Source organism: Callospermophilus lateralis, chromosome 4, assembly GCF_048772815.1.
Source record: "Callospermophilus lateralis isolate mCalLat2 chromosome 4, mCalLat2.hap1, whole genome shotgun sequence".
NCBI classification, from domain to species: Eukaryota; Metazoa; Chordata; class Mammalia; order Rodentia; family Sciuridae; genus Callospermophilus; species Callospermophilus lateralis.
Genome location: NC_135308.1, coordinates 157,480,612 through 157,499,997, shown reverse-complemented (window position 1 = coordinate 157,499,997; position 19,386 = coordinate 157,480,612). Strand labels below are relative to the sequence as shown.

The following is a 19,386-nucleotide window of genomic DNA, read 5'->3' as shown; positions in this document are numbered from 1 at the left end:
CGCTGCCTGCGGCACTTGTGCCTGGAATTCCGCAGCTTTTGTGCCCGGCGCCCGCGCGAGAGTGGTGGTCACTCGGAGCCCGCCAGCCTCTCTGCATGAGAAGGGGACACCAGCGGGGGCCTTACAATAGGGTGAGGTTTCAGTTTTATCCTGTCACCCAATGGGGACCTCGGCTATCTTAAAGATGTGTCCTCCCGAGGGGATTCACCTGCCGCAGGCACCGGGGGTCAGGATAAGGGCTCTGTTATCTAGCTTGGGTGGAGGTTAGGGGATTGGCCCTGTCGCAGTATTAACTTGGGTGTCCCAGTTGACCCCACTCCCAGAGGGTGGGGGTGAAGGAGCAGAGATTGGGACTAGGAAACAGGGGGTGTGTGCGTGTGTCTTGCTCTTTTAGGCCCTGCCGTGGCCTCACAGAACAGAATGGAGGCAGTGACCAAAGAAACAGCGTTCTGGCGCTGCCCCAAGTCGGCTGCTTATACCCCAGAGACCCGCAAGCTGCTCAAAGGTGAGTGTGTTAAGAGGACACAGGTGGGGGTGCAGTAGTAGCAGTTACCCTATGTAACTCTGTTCTCCTCTACTCTACATGACCTGTGGCTGGGGGACACAGGTCTATTCTCTTACGAACAAGGATCCTGGGGTTCAGAAAGGTTCAGTGTGCTACTGCTGACCAGGAGCTAAAAGTCAAAGAAATAAGAATTTTGGAGTAGTTTACTTCTATGCATTCTTTAAGTCCCACTCTAAGTGTTCCCCAGGAATCCTTATCTCCTCCCCATACCACCACAGTGGGACCAGTGGTTAAGTGTCCTCAAAGAACCCAATCTCCCTACACTGGGTTCAGCACAACCTATAGCTAGATATTTAGTGTCCCTTCTACACCTCTAGATAGTGGATTCCATCAGGCAGGGAGTGTGTCAGTTTCTGCTTACAATTGTAGCTCTAGCCCCTGACACATGATTGAACAAGTATTCATTCATTTACTCCACAACAAAAAAATGTTTAAGCCTACTCTGTACTTTGGGCACTGTTCTAGATGCTGGGGATATAGCAGTTAAAAAAAAAAAAGCTGTAAAAAAATTCTTGCTCTTAGAGAGCTAAGAGTTTAGTAGCATAATAAATAATAAATAAAATTTAGGACTAGGGTGTAGTTCAGTGGTAGGGCATGTGCTTAGTATGCACAAGGCCCTGGTTTTGATCCTTAGCATGTGCACACAGGTGTGCACACCACACACACAAAACTTAGCCATTGCCTGGAGATGTAGCTCAGTAGTAGAGCCCTTGTCTGGAATACATAACCCCTGGGTTCAATCTCCAGTACTGAAACAAATTTAAAAAAAAAACAGCCAAAGCCAAGCATGGTACCACACACCTGTAATCCCAGCCCTCAAGTGGCTGAGGCAGGAGGATTGTAGGTTGAGGGCAGCCTTGGACAACTTAACAAGACCCTGTCTCAAAAATAAAAACAGGTGCTGGGGTTGTGGCTCAGAGGTAGAGTGCTTACCTACCATGTGTGAGGCACTGGGTTCAATTCTCAGCACCACAAAAAAGTAAAAGACATCGTGTCCACCTATAACTAAAAAATAAATGTGAAAAAAAAATAAAAGTAAAAACAGGGATGCAGCTCAGTGGTAGAAGAGCCCAGGGTTCAATCCCCAGTACCACAAGAGAAGAAAATGGAGCAAGAAAGGGAGGGGGCGGGAGCTGGGGCTGGGGCTCAGCAGTAGAGCATCTGCCTAGCACATGCCAGGCCCTGGGTTCGATCCCCAGCACCACATAAAGATAAATAAAATAATGGTGTTGTGTCCAGCTACAACTAAAAAAAAAAAAATTAAATGAACATAAAAAGAGAGAGGAGAGTGCAGTGCAGAATGGAGTAGGAGAAGATACAGTTGCAGTATACAGTGAAATCATCTGCTGCAGCTCAGCCTCATGCAAGTGCTTTATTTTGCAGAGATGATGAAGGAATCCAAACTAACCAGCTTCCAGCAGCGCTACCTCACGGACACTATGAGAAGTAAGAGGTGTTCAGTCCACAGACGCTTCCTGGGTGGAGGGATTGGGGACATTCCCCCTTGCTCCTCACCCCCAGTATTGGGGACTGAAACCAGAGTCTCACAAAGTCACTGAGGCTGGCTTCAGATTTGTGATTCTCCTGCCTCCGTCTCCTAAGTTGCTGGGATTCCATGCACCACCACACCTGGCTTGGGGCCACATTTTTAAAGCTCCTCCATGTTAAGGGGGACAGAACCTCATTTTAAAAGGAAAAAAAATTGAATACATAGTATTCCTGACCCCTAGTCCTTGGGAATTGACCTTTTGTGTGGCCTTTGCTACTTTTGACACAAGTCAGGCACAATAAGCCCCCTATAGGCAGGCTGTCACTGACCTTCCTAAGAAACTGTGGCCTAAGCAAGACTCCCTACCCATCTACAACATCCTCAGCACTGGATTGTCTGCAATCTGCATGTCTGAGGCAGGAGGATCAAATTCAAGGCCAGCCTGAACAATTTAGCAAGACCCTCTCAAAATAAAAAGGGCTGGGGATATAGCTGATGGGTACAGCTCTCCTGGGGAGAGAGAGGTGGGCGGACATGCCAGAAGGTCCAAGCTTGCAGAATTTTGCTTGATCTACCAAAACTGTCACCTTCTCTAAAGCTGACGAGGGCACCCAATCCCCCTCACAAGCAAAGAGAAATGTCAGAGGTAAATATGGACAGGGAAGCTCTGTTCACCAAGTCAGGGGTCAGATCTCCTTCCTCATTGTGGACAAGGACAACTCAGACTGCCAAAGGCTAGTGCCATCACGTTTTAGTCACATAACCTCCACATGCAGCAGTCTGATAGTGTGGTGTCTCCTGTTAGCATAACCATAGAGAATGTGCTAGAAGTCCCACTGAAAGTCAATACTGTCAGACCAAAGACTGTCTGCTTTGTTCATCACAGTAACCCAGCACCTAGGGCAGGTGCATGATTCGGACTGAACTGCTGGTTATATCAGTGGTTGGCCAACACAAGCAACCGCTTTGCCTAGCAGCCTCGTTCTCCTTAAATGTTTTATTTTTAAAAATTTGCCTTCAAGTCTGGGTGTTGAGCCTGGCTTCTCTTGGAGTTCCTCCCCTACTTTTCTCCTCTTAACCAAATCCTACCAGTTGCTTTGAGCCTTAGTTCAAATACTGCTGCAAGCCACAAATCCCTCCCCTCACTGGAAGGCCAGAATTCCTTAGGCCATAAATATTTGTTGAGAAGGGGCCAAAGGAAGAGGTTGAACTGGAGAGTGGGAGATGTGAATGACATGCTGGGAATCATCGTTTCTTCAGGAAAAAGAAAAAGGTGTGTAGAGGCTAGAGCCTTGGGTAGAGGGCCTGGGAAGGGAAGGTCTGTCCTTGCACTTTTGGGAGCTATCCTTGACTCCCCTTTCTCCCAAACCCTACATCCGCCCTTTCTACACGACCTTCAAACCATGTCCTGACCACCCCTCCCACCTCCTCGCTGGCCGCCATGGCTGCACACTACCTGAGTGGCTCCCAGCTGCCCTTCCTCCCCCGCCCTCAGCCCTGGGCTTCAGATTTTCAACAGCAGCCACAGAGGGCATGTCTTTTTCTCAGAACCCTCCAATTGGGCTGGGGTTGCGGCTCAGCAGTAGAGCACTTGTCTAGCACATGTGAGGCACTGGGTTCAATCCTCAGCACCACAGAAAAATAAATAAAATAAAGGCATGCTGTCCATCTATAACTAAAAAAAAAAATAGGGTGGAGGAGAGAAGGGGCCCAATGACCAGATAGGAGAGACACTTGGATGGCCTGGGGGAGGAGCCCAGGCATGGGGCAACGGGGGGGGGGGGGGGGGGGGGGAGGGGGGGCCGGGGATGTATAGCAGGTGGCATTTGTGTCTATTACCATCCAAACTATTCCCACTAGTCCATGGACCAAGCAAAGAGAAAACAGAAATAAAAACACCAGGACAAAGATGCAGTGTACAGAGTGTTTATTGCAGTATTGTTTGTAGTAGTAAAAAACCAACCAACAGAAAACCTGGAAACAAGTTGAACTTCTAAAACTAGGAGACTAACTGAATAAATAAGGTAACCATTCTAATGACTAGTATATAGCTATAAAAAATAAGTTATATATAAACAGATTTTTCTGGAAAGATGTCCACAATAAATGGTTATGTGTAAAGGGACTGTTATTGACTATTATACAATATGATCCAGTGTTTGAAAAAAGAATCTTATGTGCACATGAAAAATATATGCACACATCTTTGAGCATGTTTATATAAGCATCAAAAAGCAAAGAGACCACCAAACTGTTCCCACTGCTCACTGTAGAGGGGTGGGCTTAGTGGGGATAAGAAGATTCTGCTGCACCATTTGACTAGTAAGATGAAGGGAAAAAAAAAAAAAAGCCACGAGACCCTTCCACCCCCAGGAGGAGACCCTTTGCCCCTACAGTGCAATCCGACATCCAGCCAGCAAGGCTCACCTTCCAAACAGCTGCCACCAGCCACCCACCTGCCTCCCACCCTGGCAGCCCGGTCTCACCTCCGGCCTGCCAGCATGTGCCGAGCCAACGGGGCCTACAGCCGTGAGCAGTTCAAGCCTCGAGCCACCAGTGAGTTGAAGCCACCCACTTTGGCTGGGGACTCTCCTCTGGGGACGGGGTTGGGGAGTGTTTGGAGACTATCTCAACTTGACAAGCTCAGGAGCACCCAGGAGGGAGGCACCTGGGTCTGCACACCTGTCCCTTGCCAGACAGGCTGCAGCTCGATGCGTGCCCCCCTGGACATGCAACTGGAGACAGCTTTATGCCTCAACTAGGCCATTTGGGGGCCCTACAGGAAATCTGGAAAAGGAGAAGCAAAGACTCCAAACTATCTTTGCCACTGGGAAGGACCCGGCAGAATGGAAAAGAAAGGCAGCCCCTGTGCCGCAGCAGGACCCAGCTCCTGAACCTGACCGCTTTGAAGAACGTGAGCCACTGGGGCAGAGGCAGAACCACTCCTCCCCCACTACACCCCCTTCATAGAGCCCCCTGCCCTGACACCCCTTTTCCTCTGTCTAGTTGTGAAGGAAGTCCAGGAGAGGAAGGAATTTCTGGATGCCATGGAGGCCCTGGGGCAGGGCAAGAAGTACCAAGGAATCATCCTGGCTGAAATCTCCCAGGTAGGAAGAACCAGGAAAGCGGGGAGGGGCGGGCCCAGAGCGCAGAGTCAGAGTGAGGAGAAACCCCAGCCGGCGCCACAACTCATCCTGATGCTCCTCAAGTTCCTAACCTGATACCAACTTCCCCTGCTCCCTTTGCAGAAACTACGGGAAATGGAAGACATTGACCGCAGAAGGAGTGAGGAACTTAGGGAGGCTCTTGCCACCACTTAGTCAGAGACGGCAGGGCAGCTCACACTGGACCGCTGCAGCCCGCCCCTGTGCCAACCAGTGTCATCCAGGCCAGCCACTCGTGTCAGATGGCTGCCCAGCATGGCACTGTCATAGACTGCAGATGCTGCTCAGGGATGCTGGGGACCACTGGTGGGGTCTCAGAGCCACCCAATGACAGGGCTTCAAGTCTTCTGGGGACAGACACAGCAACAGTGAAGGCCCAAGTCTCGCCACCTTGGAAGTGCGTCTGAGGGCATCTGTGGCTCTCTTCCACCACCTCCAGCTCCTGTGTCCTGCTCAGTTAGTTTCTAGACTTGGGGATGAAGACGAGCCTTCCCTCCCGCCCGTCTTAGAATCTACTTATTTGATGACTTAAAGCCTTGGGCAAATATTTAACAACAGTGATTAATTGGCCAATAAAACACATTTAACGTGGGTCATTACACGTACCACCTTGTTTTTCACAGGGATAACGCTTATTTGCACAGAGTTAGACTTTGTTCAACACGGACGGTTTCTAGTTGCCTGTTTGCACATTTCAAGAGGAAATGGGACTGACACTCTTGAGTACCCCATGGCCAGTAGCCATGGCAGGTGAACTTCAGTTAATGATCTCAACAGACGGCGTGAGGCTTCATCACCCCTTGTGAAAACTAAGGTTCAAGGGCGTTTAACTAGTGAACAGCCTTCTCAGGATTAAAAGTTACTTTAGGTCTAAATACAGACCAGAGCAGCAGCACACAGGGGTGAGAGGAACCCACGCTGACAGTGCACCTGGCTTTGGGGTTCCAGCTCTAGCACGCGCCATGTCTCCTTGTGCGCCCACGGCCTCAGCTCTGTTCCTGCATGTGGCTGGTCCTGGGCTGAAGGGTGGCTGAACAGTCACCTGACAGAAAAGCACACCCTGGCCTGGCAACACAGCATATTAGTCCCACACCTTGGGCTCCTGACACTCACAGGTCTCCTCCTCTAGTGTTCTGTCTTTTCCTAAACCTCCCCCCCTGCCCCGGCAAAAAACCCTGCCTGCTGTCCCCCAAACCTGGAAGGAATCATAATCCTATCATGTCACACAACCCATGTTTTGAGTGCACAATAAACATGGCTGTGCAGCAGCCAACCAAGAGCAGGCTCAGGAACCCTCATGGGAAGCCTGTGTCCATACCCACAAGAGCCCAGAGCAGAAGCTGCAGTAGGACAGTACCTCCACTCACAGGCCACCGTCACATGACCCAGAGGCAGCAAAACAGAGAACCAGGGCAAATTCAGGCCAGCCCAACAGGTTCAGACCGGGCGTTCACAAATCACACACATACGAAATCTGAATCCCCAGTTTCTTTTGAAAAATGGAAAAGACTTGGCAACCCTAGGTCCACATTCATTCCCACAGGCTACAATGGACTACAGTGAGGGGCCCTAACACTGGCAGAGTCCTCCCAGTCTACACCCGACCCAGGTCAAGTGTGTTACCTGCCTGGTTCCTGAAAGGCCTTAAGGTGGTGACCTCAGCCCAAGGTCAACAGGCACATTCAGCAAGAGACTGCCAGAGGCCGCCCAGGTGTGGAGAGGAAGGGAATCCTGCCCAGGGGCAGGCAACGAAGGCCAAGGTCCCACTCAGTGGACAACCTCAGCATGTCCCAGACCCTCCAAGGCAGGCAGAGATACCTGGCCATGGAAGTGGGGCAGAGGCAGACAAAAAGGCAAATGTGGCCATGGCCTGAGGCTGTCCCCATTGAATGTTATTGAGGAATGTCCCCAAGTTAATACAGTGTGATCTTGTCCCCCAGGTGCATGGAGGAGGGGGCCTGGAGGCCCCCAGAGCTTATGACACAGTGTTTTGACCAAGAGCTGCCAGGCATTCCCTGGGCAAAAGTGACATCCCCATCACTTGTCCCCTCCCACAGGGGATGGGTGGCCATCAGTCCTCAAGTGGGAATGAGCTGGGGAGAGGACAGATGGGTGATGACCACAGAGGGGAGCGGGCCCAGGCCCTGGTGGGGAGGAAGCCTCAATCAGGTTAGCACCTGCCTGGAGCACCCTCCCTAGGCTGCTGCCCGGGACCAGAGCTCTGACTGGGTGGCCTCCAGAGGCCATGCCCAGGGGACTCGGCACTGGGGCAGCTAATAGGAGCACCCACCTGCCCCGGCATGGCCCTGGGCACTGTGCGTCTGGGAAGTAAGTCCCCCACAGAACAGGGGAGATTGGGGAGAACCTCCCAGAACTCGGAGGCAGAGGAGGTGGGATCTGCCCAGCACAGACCACTCAGTAACTCATTTGAACTTAACTGCAGACTTGATAAATAGAGCTCCTGAGCAAGGTGACATGAGATTCTGGGCACCTGCACTGGACAGAAAGACAGACTCAGGCTGGGCAGGAGGAGGCCAACACAGCCCGTCCCGCTCCGGCCTGTTAGCGGGGCAGAGCTAGGCCAGCGCCTGCTTACAGGAGCTGCCCCGCCATGGCAGGGTGTGTGTGGCCACTGCCCCTCCCTGCACCTGGAGTCCCTGCTTGCCTTTGGGTCTGTCACAGCATCTGGAATCCTCAGATCTGACTGGGCGGGGCTGGGGCACAGCTGTGGGGAGTGCAGAGAAGAGGGAGGGAAACTCTTTGGCCCAGACAGACGGAGACCTCAGTGGGGGAGGCTCACCCAGAGACACCCTCCCCTTGAGTCACCTTCCCCCTTGACTGATCCACGGCAGCAGGGGGCTCCCTCCAGCCCACGAGGATCCAGGAGGAGACAGTCCCAGCAGCTTCCCTCACTGTCAGCTCTTGTCCCCAGGGGACTTGCTCTTTGTGTCACGCTTATTTCCCAGCAGCTTCAGCATCTTCATGGTCTTGAACTTCCCCTTTTTCTTGCCCTCGGGTTCAGCCTCCCTCTGGAACTCTGAGCAGAGAAAGGGAAAGATTTGACTCGAGGGAGTCTATCCGGGGCAGGCTGGGGTGAGTGACTTGTGTCACTGACCAGGTATGTGGCCAGCAGGACGGCCCCACACCAGCCTGTGTGAAACTGGGCAGTCACTTCACCATCCCAGGCCTCCCTTATTCCCTACCACGAGGACAATCTGGGTGCCCTGTCACTTCAGCTACATGGGTTCACAACTGTGGGCTGCAACACAAGCACCAACCCTCAGAGCGAGAGGAAACTCCGGAAATGATCTCTCCCAGCTCCGAGTTTTAGCCTCTGAGATGAGCCAATCCCAGTTGAGCTTTTGTGGGTGCCAGGTCCCAGGCTAAGGGCTACCCACCTGCTCCCCCTGTGATCCTCAGCAGTGCCAGGGAGGCAGCGCTTGGTACCCCATTCTGCAGATTCAGAATGCCAGAGCTTGGACTGCATCCAAGCAGCCTGACTCCAGCCCAAGTGGGGACAGTGAGCGGCTGGTGGAGCTAAGACCAAACCAGACCAGCTTGCAGGCCCAGGCTTCCTGCCGTTCCAGGCACTGTCTGATGCTGAGCGGGCACCGCCGTTTGGGCCCACACACCTCACACGCACCAGCTTGCAGACCAGGAAGGAGACACCCAAGGGCAACCCATCCTGGGGCTGGAACTGTCCCCCACACACCAGCCCTCTGGCTGTCGGCTGGCCTACCTTGCTCCAGCGGCCTCTCAACAGAGACTGAGTCTGCACACCCACTCCTGCTGGACTGCACCTGCTCTACCCGCCCCTCTCCTTCCACCCCAGGCTGAAAGCAGGAGTTGAAGAGGGAAGAGGCCCAAAACCAGAACTGTCCTCCCCTGGGGACAGGCTTCACCTTCCTCCTTTACTATTTGTCTCATTCTTGCAGCACTGGGATCAAATCCAGGGCCTGTGCATGCGAGGCAAGCAGCTCTACCACGGCTACACCCCACCCCTTTTAATTTAAGTTTTTAAAAAATGTTTGGTACCAGGGATTGAACCCAGAGGCGCTTAACCACTGAGCCACACCCACAGCCTTCTATTTTTTATTTTGAGACAGAGTCTTGCTAAGTTGCTTAGGGCCTTGTGAAGTTGCTAAGGCTGACCTCAAACCTCCCAAGCACCTGGGATTACAGGTGTACACCCCCATGCATGGCTTAATTTTATTTTGAGATGGGGTCTAAGTTGCCCAGGCTGGCCTTGAACTTGAGATCCTCCTGTTTCAGCTTCCCAAGGAGCTGAGGGTTACAGGTGTGTCCATCAGGCCCAGCCTCACCTTTCTTCTTGATCATGGCTTCCAACATCTTGTCTTCCTCTTCTTCTCTGAAATGAGTAAAGGAAGCTGAGCACCCACAGGAGGAAGGACCATGTCATGGTTTGGGTCTACAGTGTGTCCCCAAAGCCTTGAGTTGGAAGCATGGTGTCCCTGGCAGCAAGGTTCAGGCTGGGCCCGTTAGGCAGTGACTGGGTCACAAAGGCTCTGACCTCACCATCATGGATTAATCCACAGACGCTGGGAGGCAGGAGGAAGTGGTTGGAGGAGGGCGTAGGGCGTGGGGCAGGATTCATCCTCTTCCCAGCCTCTTGCCCTCCCTGCTCCCCCATGCCAGCCCTTCTGCCAGGATGTTCTGCCTCATCTGAGGCTGGGGCAGTGGAATCTGCTGAACTGAATTCTCTGAAGCCATGAACCAAAGTAAACCTTCCCTCCTCTAGATTGTTCTTGTTTTTTGGTCACAGTGACAAAAACTGACTATCACGGTATCTCTTCAAGTCCTTTCCAGCCTCCGGGTCCCCCCAGGCTGAGCAAGAATGTGCCTGGATCATTGGTGGTCAGGGCAGGGCTGGCCTGGCCCTGGGGTGTGGGCCTGTCTTGGGCTCTGCCAGGGAGTTGTCTCACCCATGGGGCCAAAGGTATAGCCCACTCTGGGCCCCTCCCCTAGCCGTGTCACCTCTGCCGGTCCTCGTCCAAGCAGTTGACAATGGCATTGCGCTGCTCGATGAGGGTCACAAGCTCCTGCATCAGCACCTTCTCCCGGCCCCGATCTTCCTCGGTCCAGTCCTTCTCTGCCAGGGGAGAAGGGCCAAGCTATGAGTGGTGGTAGACCCTCCTCCTCCCCAGCACACCAGGAGCCACTACAGCGTGCACAGGACGGAGGCCCAGAGGGGCAGACCTTAGAAGTATTTGGGGTAAACGAAGGTCATTATGGAAGAGACCAAGGCTGCTTAAGAAAAAGCACCCTTCAAGGGGCCCCGGGAGGGCCAGCATGAGACCCTCTAAGATCAGAGGCCGCACGCCTACGGGGCCTCCCGCTCAGTTCACGCATCTGGCAATAGACGGGCAAGATGGCCTCTTGCAGCAGGCAGGACCCGGTGGGGAGACAGCAGGGACTCCCGGGGCTCCTCCTACAGAGGCACTATGACCCAAGGGGCACACTGGAGGAGGGAAGATGAAGGGGACCCTGGGGCAGGAGCCCAGCTAGGAGGTTCCCCTGCTGCTGTGTTTACCTGCTGCCCCTTTGAGCTCCTCTCCCCTCCAGGCGCAGAGCTGTCCCACAGGTCCACCCTCAGGGGTCCACCTGTGCCCTTGGCTTCTCTCTCTGAGCCTGCAGGCTCCAGGGGATGGGTGGCCCAGTTGGCATTACCTCCCCAGCATCTCCCACACATCTGGAATGACAGCTGGGCCCCTGAGCCACTGCCCCACTGGCCTACTGCCTCACCTTGCCAAAGTTCAGGGGCAGGGTGCCCAACCTAGTTCTAGGGACAGAATATGGGCTTCATTGTCACCATCCAAGTTCATATCCCACTCTATTACTTCCCAAATCTGGAACCTGGTGACTTATGTCCCTAGCCTACATGTGGGGAGACAGGCTTCGGGAAGCTAAGTCCTTGGCCAGCACCACCCAGCAAAGGTGGCCCAGGATTTGAAGTGGGGCAGCCTGACACCCCCCAGGGGATGGCTGTTGCAGTGTCTTGAGGCTCTCCAGTCCACCTGGGGCTCATCCTCCCAAAACAACATCTGAGTCAAGCCCAGAAGGTGCTGCCCGTAGAAGGGAGGCTGGAGCGACCACAGGAAACCCAGGGCCAGGCTGGCCGGGGAGATGGAGGTCCTGAGCTCACTCTGGCCACAGGGTGTCGCTGTGGCCCCCTCTGAGTGGCCACACCCCAGCCTCCTAGGGGTCTGGGTGGGAATGACTCACAGCTGGTAGTGGACCTGGGCCATCCTGTGACTTTCCCAGGGCCACCTGCCTCCCAGGTTCCCCAGCCAATGGAGAGGCAGGACCAGTCACAGAGATGGGAGAGCCAGGTGTGAAGGAACAGGTGCAGGTGGGAGACGTGGAGGGAAGGGCACCTGCAACACCCACGGGCAAGCCCCTTGGCCCTTCTGGCCCTCCGTTCCCCTGTGTGTTAAAGGGTGACGGTCTCACCCATGCCCAGGGATGGGGAGAGGTCAGAGCTGTGGCTTCCACAGTCCTGAGGTCTCTGCCCCCGGCTACGGTTCACTTCATACCGTGGCCAAAGGGCCCTTGAAGAGCCTCCCTCACCAGACTCCAGCTTGGTTTTCAGTCCGCGGAGCCCAGGGAGCTTCCGCATCACTGTCTTCTGTCCCGAGAACGCCCTATGGGATGTGTCCCTTTATTCTCACCTCACACATGAAGCCACTGAGGCCCAATGAGGCTAAGCAATTCGCCTAATCTCACACAGCAAGTCTGATCCCATGCTGCTCCTGGTCCTGTTGTCCACCGAGAGCTGGTCACCCCGACACCACAGACATCCCCCCTCACCTGTCGCGTGGTCCGTCTCCTCCATGGCACTCACCATTTATGCCCACCCTAACTGCTCCCAGCCTCAGATGACCCAGGGCGCCTGCTGGCCCCTTCCTGTGGCCCACATCCAGCCCACCTACGCACTGCCGTGACGCTCAGGTGGAAGACCTGCCCCCGGGCCACGTGTGGCCCCCTCACCCGGCTTGTTGAGAAGGCATCGGAGCTCGTACTCCACGTCCGCCTGGCGCTGCTCCAGGTTCTGCTGCTTGAAGCTAGAGGGTGAGAATCAGGACAATGGGCGATTCTGCCCCCTACCTGGCTGCCCCCCCCTGCTGCCACCAGCCCCAGGACAGGAGGGCGGGCGGGCCGTGCAGGACTCACACGTAGATGAGCTCCGACTCCCGCCGCACCAGCAGGTGCTTCTCGTGGATGAGCTTGAACCAGTCCACCAGCATGTCGTCCTCTCCGCCCTCTAAAGCCAGACACCCCCTGAGGCCAGGGCGGGCCACCTGGCTCCCCTGCTCGCTGGCCCAGGAAGAGGGGCACCACCCCAGACCCTCCCAGGCTCCCGCACCATTCACTCCGCCACGCAGCTTCTCCTCCAGCAGGACCCCGCGGTGTTCCAGAGCATCCAGCTGGCGCTCAATGGTGTCCATCTCTCCATAGATGTCCTCTTCCGGGATGTACTGGTCAGCCTGGACCTGCCCCCAAATACCCTGGTCACCTAAAGGCTAGCAACCCTCTCCCGCGTGCCCTCCCCTGCTCAGGCTGATGCCAGGAGCTCCACCCCTTTTTCTGGCCACCACAGGCTCCAGGGACCCAGGTCCTATGGCACATGCCAGCGCAGCAGGAAGCAGGATGGGCGAGGGGAAGAGGCTGGTGTGGGGTCACCCCAACCCCTACGTGCCGTGAGTCCCAGCACCAAGACACCCCCATTTCCAGCTTTGTAGAAACTCCTCCCCCTGACACTCTGTAGGACTTCACAGCAGAGTGACAGTGGCCGATGTCGAGATGACCTGGAGAACAAGCCTCTCATAGGAGTGCCTGATGCTGGGCTATCGTTAGCCACCAAGAAATGCAGAGGGCTGCTCTGGGCTGCCAGAGCCCCTTCTGCGTCCCCCTGGCTGAAGCCCAGGCTTCCAGAGGTCACCTAAGAGCCCTCCTGAACATCAGGGCAGCGACCCGGACACTCAGCCGGAGGTGACAGGGAGGTGGTGGTCCCGCTGCCCGCGTCCCGGGGCTCCCAGCTGGCACCTTGCGTTTGATGAGCGGGAAGCCATGTCCGGGCGCAGGTGGCCTCACTGGCTTGGATCCCTTGGTGGCCTTTCTTGCTGTTGGAGATGCTGCCGGTGACGGCTTCCGATTAAAAGGATTCTCCTTGCAGGAAGACTAAAGGCAGGGACATGACAATAGCAGCATGGTCACACGAGGGACACAGAAAGCGGACCAGCTTGGTGGCACACGCCTGCAATCCCAGCTACTCAGGAGGCTGCGGCAAATTCCACTCACCCGACAGCATTCCAGTTCTCTTTCTCTCCTTCCTTCCTTTCTTTCTTTATTCTTTTCCTTTTTCTTTCTTTCCTCTTTCCCTCCCTTCCATCTTCCTTCTCTCCCTTTCTTTCTTTCCTACAGATTGAACCCAGGCACTTTATCACTGAGCTACATCCCAGCCTTTTATATTTTTTATTATGAGACAGGGTCTTCTTCTTTGCTGAGGCTGGTCTCAAACTTTAGGTCCTCCTGCCTCAGCCTCCCAAACGTCTGGGATTACGGTGTGCACCACCACACCCAGCACGCATTCTTTTCTCTTTTTTTTTTCTTAAAGCTCTTACTTATTTTTTTAAGTGCTGGGAAGAGTCTGGGGCCTCGTGCATGCTAGGCAATGCCCTACCACAGGACTGCCCCCCACCAAGCACTTCCATTCCCAGAGAACCTGCAGTGTGCCAGTTACTACAGCACCCGAAGCTCTGGATACATTCCTGCTCAGATCTCAGATCAGGGCTGGGCGTGGCTCAGGGGAAGAGGCCTGCCCAGCATACTCAAGGCCCTGGGCTCCATTCCCAGCACCATTCCCAACACCTAAGAAGCAGGTATTATAAAGTACATTTTATAGCCAAGCAAGGAAGTCTAGGCCCAGCAGCCCTCCAGCACTGAGGAACTGTGGGCAGAACGTGAGGAGCTCACCGACAGATGCCCTTCCCAAGAGAAATGAAGCCTCCCACACAGGGTCACCCAGCCAGGAAGTACAAAAAGAGGACCCTGACCCTCTCTCCTGCAGCAGATGGTGAAGGACTGGGAAAGGCCCACCCTCTGCTGCCCAGCCAACCAGACACCCAGAGTTCAGGCTCTGTCCGTCTGCCCCTCTGGGGAGACCGCGGTCCCCTCTGAGGCCGGCCCAGCCAGGCAGCCACACCAGGCACGGCAGGCCCCGCCCGCCCCATGCACACCGTCAACGTCTCCGCAGCTCCTGGGAGGAAAACACAGGAGCCCGCGCAGGCCTTCCTGAGGCACACTGAGGCCTGCAGCCTTCTCCCAGCAGCTGGGGAGGGAGGGAGGGCCCTGCCCTTCCCCTAGGCCAGCTCAGGGAGCCACCTCTGAGGCTAGGAGTCTCTCTGGGACACTGAGGCAGGAAATGTGCCAGGGCCAGGGTGCAGCCACACAGCGAGGTCCTCACCAGTGAGCCCAGTCCAGGGTCAGCTCGGCCACCCAAGACCTGGTCTCCTGTCCCCACTGTCTCCCAGTCCTGGAAGGAGTGTGGGTGGGCTCTCCAGAAGGAGGATCACTTGGGGTTCTGCCTCCTGCCTCCATAAACACCAGAAGACCCAGTAGAGTCCAGGAGCCTGAAGCCTTGACCCCTGGGGGGCTTCAGCCCTTGTCAGCCACAGGCCACCCTCACAGCCACCCTCACACAGCGATGGATGGGGGCAGATGCCTTGAGCAGAGATCCTAACCCAGCCACCCCACCTCTGACCACCAGCGGGCCCAGGGCCTCCTCAGAGCAGTCTGGAGCCTGGCACGGCCCAGCCCCTCTCTCAAGGGGAACCCGAGCCCAGGGAAGGAAAGGGCCTTCTCAAGGTCACTGCAGGTGGCACAGCCAGTATCACTGCACCTGAGGCTGTGGCCCAAGCCAAGCAAGGTCCAATGGTGTCTGAAAGGCACACAGGTAGGTCCAGACCCACCACAGTCAAGCCATGACAACAGCTGCCCCCGTAAGCGTCCCTGCCTTCCCCTACTGGGGCCTGGACAAGCCCTGGGGGCCGAGAGGCCAGCGAAGCATGCACTGTGGACACAGGAGGGCATGAGCTAGGTGCCCAGAGCATGTCCCGATCCCAGGCCACCCCAGGTTGTTGGCACAGGGCGGGGAAGTTGGTGAGCCTGTGGCTGACCAAGCTTCTGGAAACCAATTCTCCTTGGCACCGCGCCTGAGGGAAGACACCACCCAGCAGGCTAAGGGGGCCTGAGGACACACCTATCTGCCCTCTCCAAATACCTCCGGGCCACACAGCCCAGGCACTCAGGAACTGGGTCCTGAGCCCTGCAGCCTGTCAGGGGCTGACCCTGCCCCTGCCAACCCTACCCACAGCACCGCGGTCACCCGAGCACCTCCCCAACCTGGCTGAGAGCCCCTCAAGGACAGGGACCACCCTCGCCCACCTCACCTCCGCGGCCCACAGTGTCCCTTCCCTCTGTTCTACCCCAGATCACCTTCTAGAACAATCAGTCATGTCTCTAGCAGACTATGAGTCCCCCAGGGCAAGTCAGGGTCTTAACGCCATTTCAACCCCAGCCCGACAGCCACTGAGCGGGAGCGGAGGGGGGTGGACGGGCCGTGTGCACGAAGGTTGGGGTAGATGGTCCAGGGGTTCAGCACACAGGCCTAGGACACCAGATACACAGGCGCTGGACATTTAGTACATAGATGGCCAAATGAGTGGACAGGTGAACAATTGGACAGGGGATGGACAGAGGGATTGGTGCCTCACTGCATAGGGTGGGAGTGGCTTGCTGGACATAGCCAAGGCCACTCGAGAAGTCAGGAGCCAGCATAAACGGCAGGCCCTGGACATTCTTGCCTCGAGACCAGACCCATGTCCATGAGAGAGGACGCAGCTGGCAGAGGGAGAGTGGGGGTGGACACTCACCTTCACCTGCAGTTGTGGGGATGCGCTTCCCGGGGAAGGTGCAGGGCTCCTGTCTCCAACCAGCAAGAGAGGGGTGGGGGTGGCACCGCTGCAGGGCTTGGCTGGCAGGGGACTTGGGCTGCCCCTGGTCCTGGCCTGTGGTGTCCGCTCCGTGCTGGGCTGCACCATCTCCCCAGAAGAAGACAGGGAGGAGTCGGCGGAGAGGCTGGCAGAGTTCCCAGGGGTGCCGGGGGTGTCGGGGGCATGGACAGCAGGCTCCGAGGAGCTCTTGGGCACAGCGGGCGGCTCCAGGTGCTCGGCGCTGGCAGCCTGGCCTGAGCTCTGGGAGGACAGGCTCTCCACACTGAGGGCTGGCGACGGTGTAGCCGAGGGGGGCTCCGAGCGGGAGAGGCGGGAAGCGTGGAGAGCTGTGAATGAATGCCACGTGATCTCGTGTGACCCGCTGGGCCAGGCCTTCAGCCTCACCTGACAGGATCCCCACCCCAGAGGTGCAAGTGACCCAGGAAACCCAGCCCCTCCCCAAACGGATGGGCACAGGCCCACAAGACAGCAAACCTGCGGCAGGACCAAGTCAGACCTTGTGCTGGGGTGCACTGCCTCGTGACACATCTGAGACCCTTCCTCTCATGCAGTAGCACTGCCGCCGCCACCCCCCCACCGCCTCCCAGCATGCCCATGCCCAAGCCACCCCAAGGCAAGCTACTGGGGAGGGGAGGGGAGACTGCTGCAGGGGAAGGCCAGAAAAGTGAGGCTAGCCTCCCCGTCTCCAACCTGCTCTGTGGGAGGGACACAGCAGAGAGGCAGGGGCAGCAGCCCTGGCTACGGCCAGCTCTGGCCCAAGCACTGGTAGGCACCACTGCTGGGCGTCCTCCTACAGACACAGAGACCAAGTCTCCAAGTCCCTCATCCCCGCTTTCCAAAAGAAGCAACAGACTCAGAGAGGGCACTTGTCCCCATAAGGGCTGGCCTTGAACACAGCTGTGGCCAATCCAAGTTCATGCCCCTCAGCTCACCCACAGCCTGCCCACCGTCTCCCCCTGGGCAGCCCAAGCACCGCTGGCGCCTCCCAGGGTTGAGACCCCTGGGCATCTGCCTGTGAGCATCTCTAACGCTCTTGGCCCCAACCTCTGAGTGGTCCCCTGAGCTCTCAGAGGCCGGGACCCCAGCAGAGAAGGCAGGTGGCCAAGAGCACAGGAGACCTGGGAGACCGGAGAGCCCAGGATGCAGTGGGCCCAGACGAGGAAGGAAGCTCAGGGAGGGCAGAGGCCCAGCACCCTGGAGCCGGCCTGCCCACGTCCCAGATGGGAAGACTGAAGACAGATGTGGGGAAGGAACAGCTCCCAGTCCCAATCTGAGCCCAACGACACAGTGACAGTGTGTGAGTGAGGCGGGGTGAGAGCCGACCCCTACCACGTGCCCCGAGGGGCCTGGCCTGGCCTGTACCAGGTATTCCCCTGGGCCATCAGCAAGAGTATGGACTCAGGATCTGGAGCGGTGGTGTACACCTGGAATCCAAGAGACCAAGGCACCAAGGGCACAAGTTCAAGGCCAGCCTGGGCAACTCAAGGTGTTGTCTCAAAATAAAGTCAAAAAGGGCTGAGGCTGTAGCTCAGTGGTAGAACACTTGCCCATCATGGGCAAAGCCTTGGGCTCCATCCCCTGTACCAGACTGCCCTCACATCTTCAAATCCTGCCTTCATCGCTTCAACACTTCGAGGCCCGGGGAAAATCACTAATCCTCTCTGTGCCTGTCTCCTCACCTGAAAAGAGGCAATCATGACATGGCCTCACAGGCTGCTCTAGGGTTCAACAGAAGGAGACTGCGAACCCCACAGGGTCCTGGCCTGGAGAGCCTCCCTGACCACACCGCCCAGCCCGGGCCTATGCAAGGGTCAGGCAGCTGTGGGGCAGGTGGGTACTCACTGAGTGGAGATGTGCTGGGCACTCGGGGGGCGGGGCGCTTCTTCGTCTTGGGGCTGCTGGTGGGGGTGATGCCATACCAAGGGTGCAGGGACTTGGGTGTGGACTCTGGGTGGGCCAGGGCAAGGCCGGGCACCGGGCTGGGCACTGCAGGGAGTGACTCCTCCTCTTCTTCATCCTCCTCAAAGGGGTTGTAGGGCCTAGGCTCGGGGCCCTCCACCATGGCCCCATTCTCCGCCTGCCTGCTGGCCAGAGCCAGGCTTGGTGGCCCAGGGCTGCTGCTGGGAGGCAGCGGGGCTGGCTTCTTCTTTGTCTCTGCCTGAACCAGTGTGATCCATGGGGGGTCCTTCCTGGGGGCTGGCGTCCTGGAGAGGGGCCAGGAAGCAGAGGTGAAGACAGTGGTCAGTCTTCTGTCTTCCTGGCACAGTTTCAGTCCATGTTAAAGGAGAGCAATGAGGAGCTTCCCAGCCCAGGGGCCAGTCTGGGCCCAAGGATGAAAGGAACTCTTACAGTCACATCCCCGCTAGGCACCCTGAGGCGCAGAAAGGGCCAACCCTCAAGTCACACACCCAGGAAAAAAAGAAACCAGGGGTCTGGGGAACACTGGAACACAGTCACCTGGCCCCTCAGGTGTCAGTCTCCTCATCTGCTAAATGGGGACGATGACACCTCTTGGGCTGTTGTAAGAATCCAATGAGTCTCATGCACAGGAGCTCCATAAACATTAACCACTAGGACAGCTGGGCCACCTCCCTCCCAACCCACCATCCAAAGCACGGCTCCTGAAGAAGAGTCGGAAACTGGGGTCCTCCCTGCAGGGTCGGGGAACTGAGAGCAGAGCACCAAGCTGACTTCTCCAGGCCTTTCTACACTCTATGAACAAGGCCTAGGTCTCCGTATTAGGGAGGATCTGGAGTTTGGGGAAGGGGAAGGGATTCCAGAGGCAGCTGTCCCCACGGGAGCAGGTCAGGCAGTGGCAGTGGGAATCCGGGGGCAGTCATGGGGGAAGGGGCGGTGGGCCCAGCTCTCCTGCCCACCAGACAAGCCTCCCTCTCAAGCCCACCCCAGGAAACCCAGCCCCACCCAGGCCCCAGGGACCCCGTTCCCACCAAGACCTCCATGGCAGAAAGCCTGTCGTGGGCCAGCTTACCTGTCTGTCAGTTTGGGTGTCCCTCTCGGCTTGGGGACAGGAGGGTCCTGCAATCTTCCTAGATGGGAAAGGACCGTGAGCCAGACCTTCATGGGCAGCAGAGAGGGGCCCCCAGAGCCAGCCAGAGAGCTGGCCTTGCTGAGGAG

At 56.7% G+C, this 19,386-nt stretch overlaps 2 protein-coding genes across 2 annotated transcripts in view; one reads left to right on the top strand and one right to left on the bottom strand.

Moving 5' to 3' along the window:
* The first annotated feature begins 30 nt into the window (after positions 1–30).
* Positions 31–5,784, top strand: C4H22orf23 (chromosome 4 C22orf23 homolog). Its single transcript, XM_076855145.2, has 7 exons — positions 31–131; positions 395–505; positions 1,949–2,011; positions 4,428–4,610; positions 4,837–4,968; positions 5,061–5,161; positions 5,303–5,784. Exons 2-7 carry the CDS (start codon positions 421–423, stop codon positions 5,372–5,374), a joined length of 636 nt encoding a protein of 211 aa, XP_076711260.2. The 5' UTR covers positions 31–131; positions 395–420; the 3' UTR covers positions 5,375–5,784.
* The window catches only part of Micall1 (MICAL like 1), a 29,661-nt gene continuing 14,241 nt past the window's right edge, over positions 3,967–19,386 (bottom strand). Inside the window, exons 7-16 of the mRNA XM_076855144.2 lie at positions 19,241–19,298; positions 18,094–18,455; positions 16,171–16,577; positions 13,283–13,417; positions 12,603–12,729; positions 12,410–12,500; positions 12,227–12,300; positions 10,214–10,328; positions 9,541–9,587; positions 3,967–8,255 (exon numbers count right to left, since the gene is read on the bottom strand). Of these exons, the coding sequence (XP_076711259.2) occupies positions 8,134–8,255; positions 9,541–9,587; positions 10,214–10,328; positions 12,227–12,300; positions 12,410–12,500; positions 12,603–12,729; positions 13,283–13,417; positions 16,171–16,577; positions 18,094–18,455; positions 19,241–19,298 (1,538 nt within the window). The 3' untranslated portion in view covers positions 3,967–8,133. The remainder of the gene's footprint in view (positions 8,256–9,540; positions 9,588–10,213; positions 10,329–12,226; positions 12,301–12,409; positions 12,501–12,602; positions 12,730–13,282; positions 13,418–16,170; positions 16,578–18,093; positions 18,456–19,240; positions 19,299–19,386) is intronic.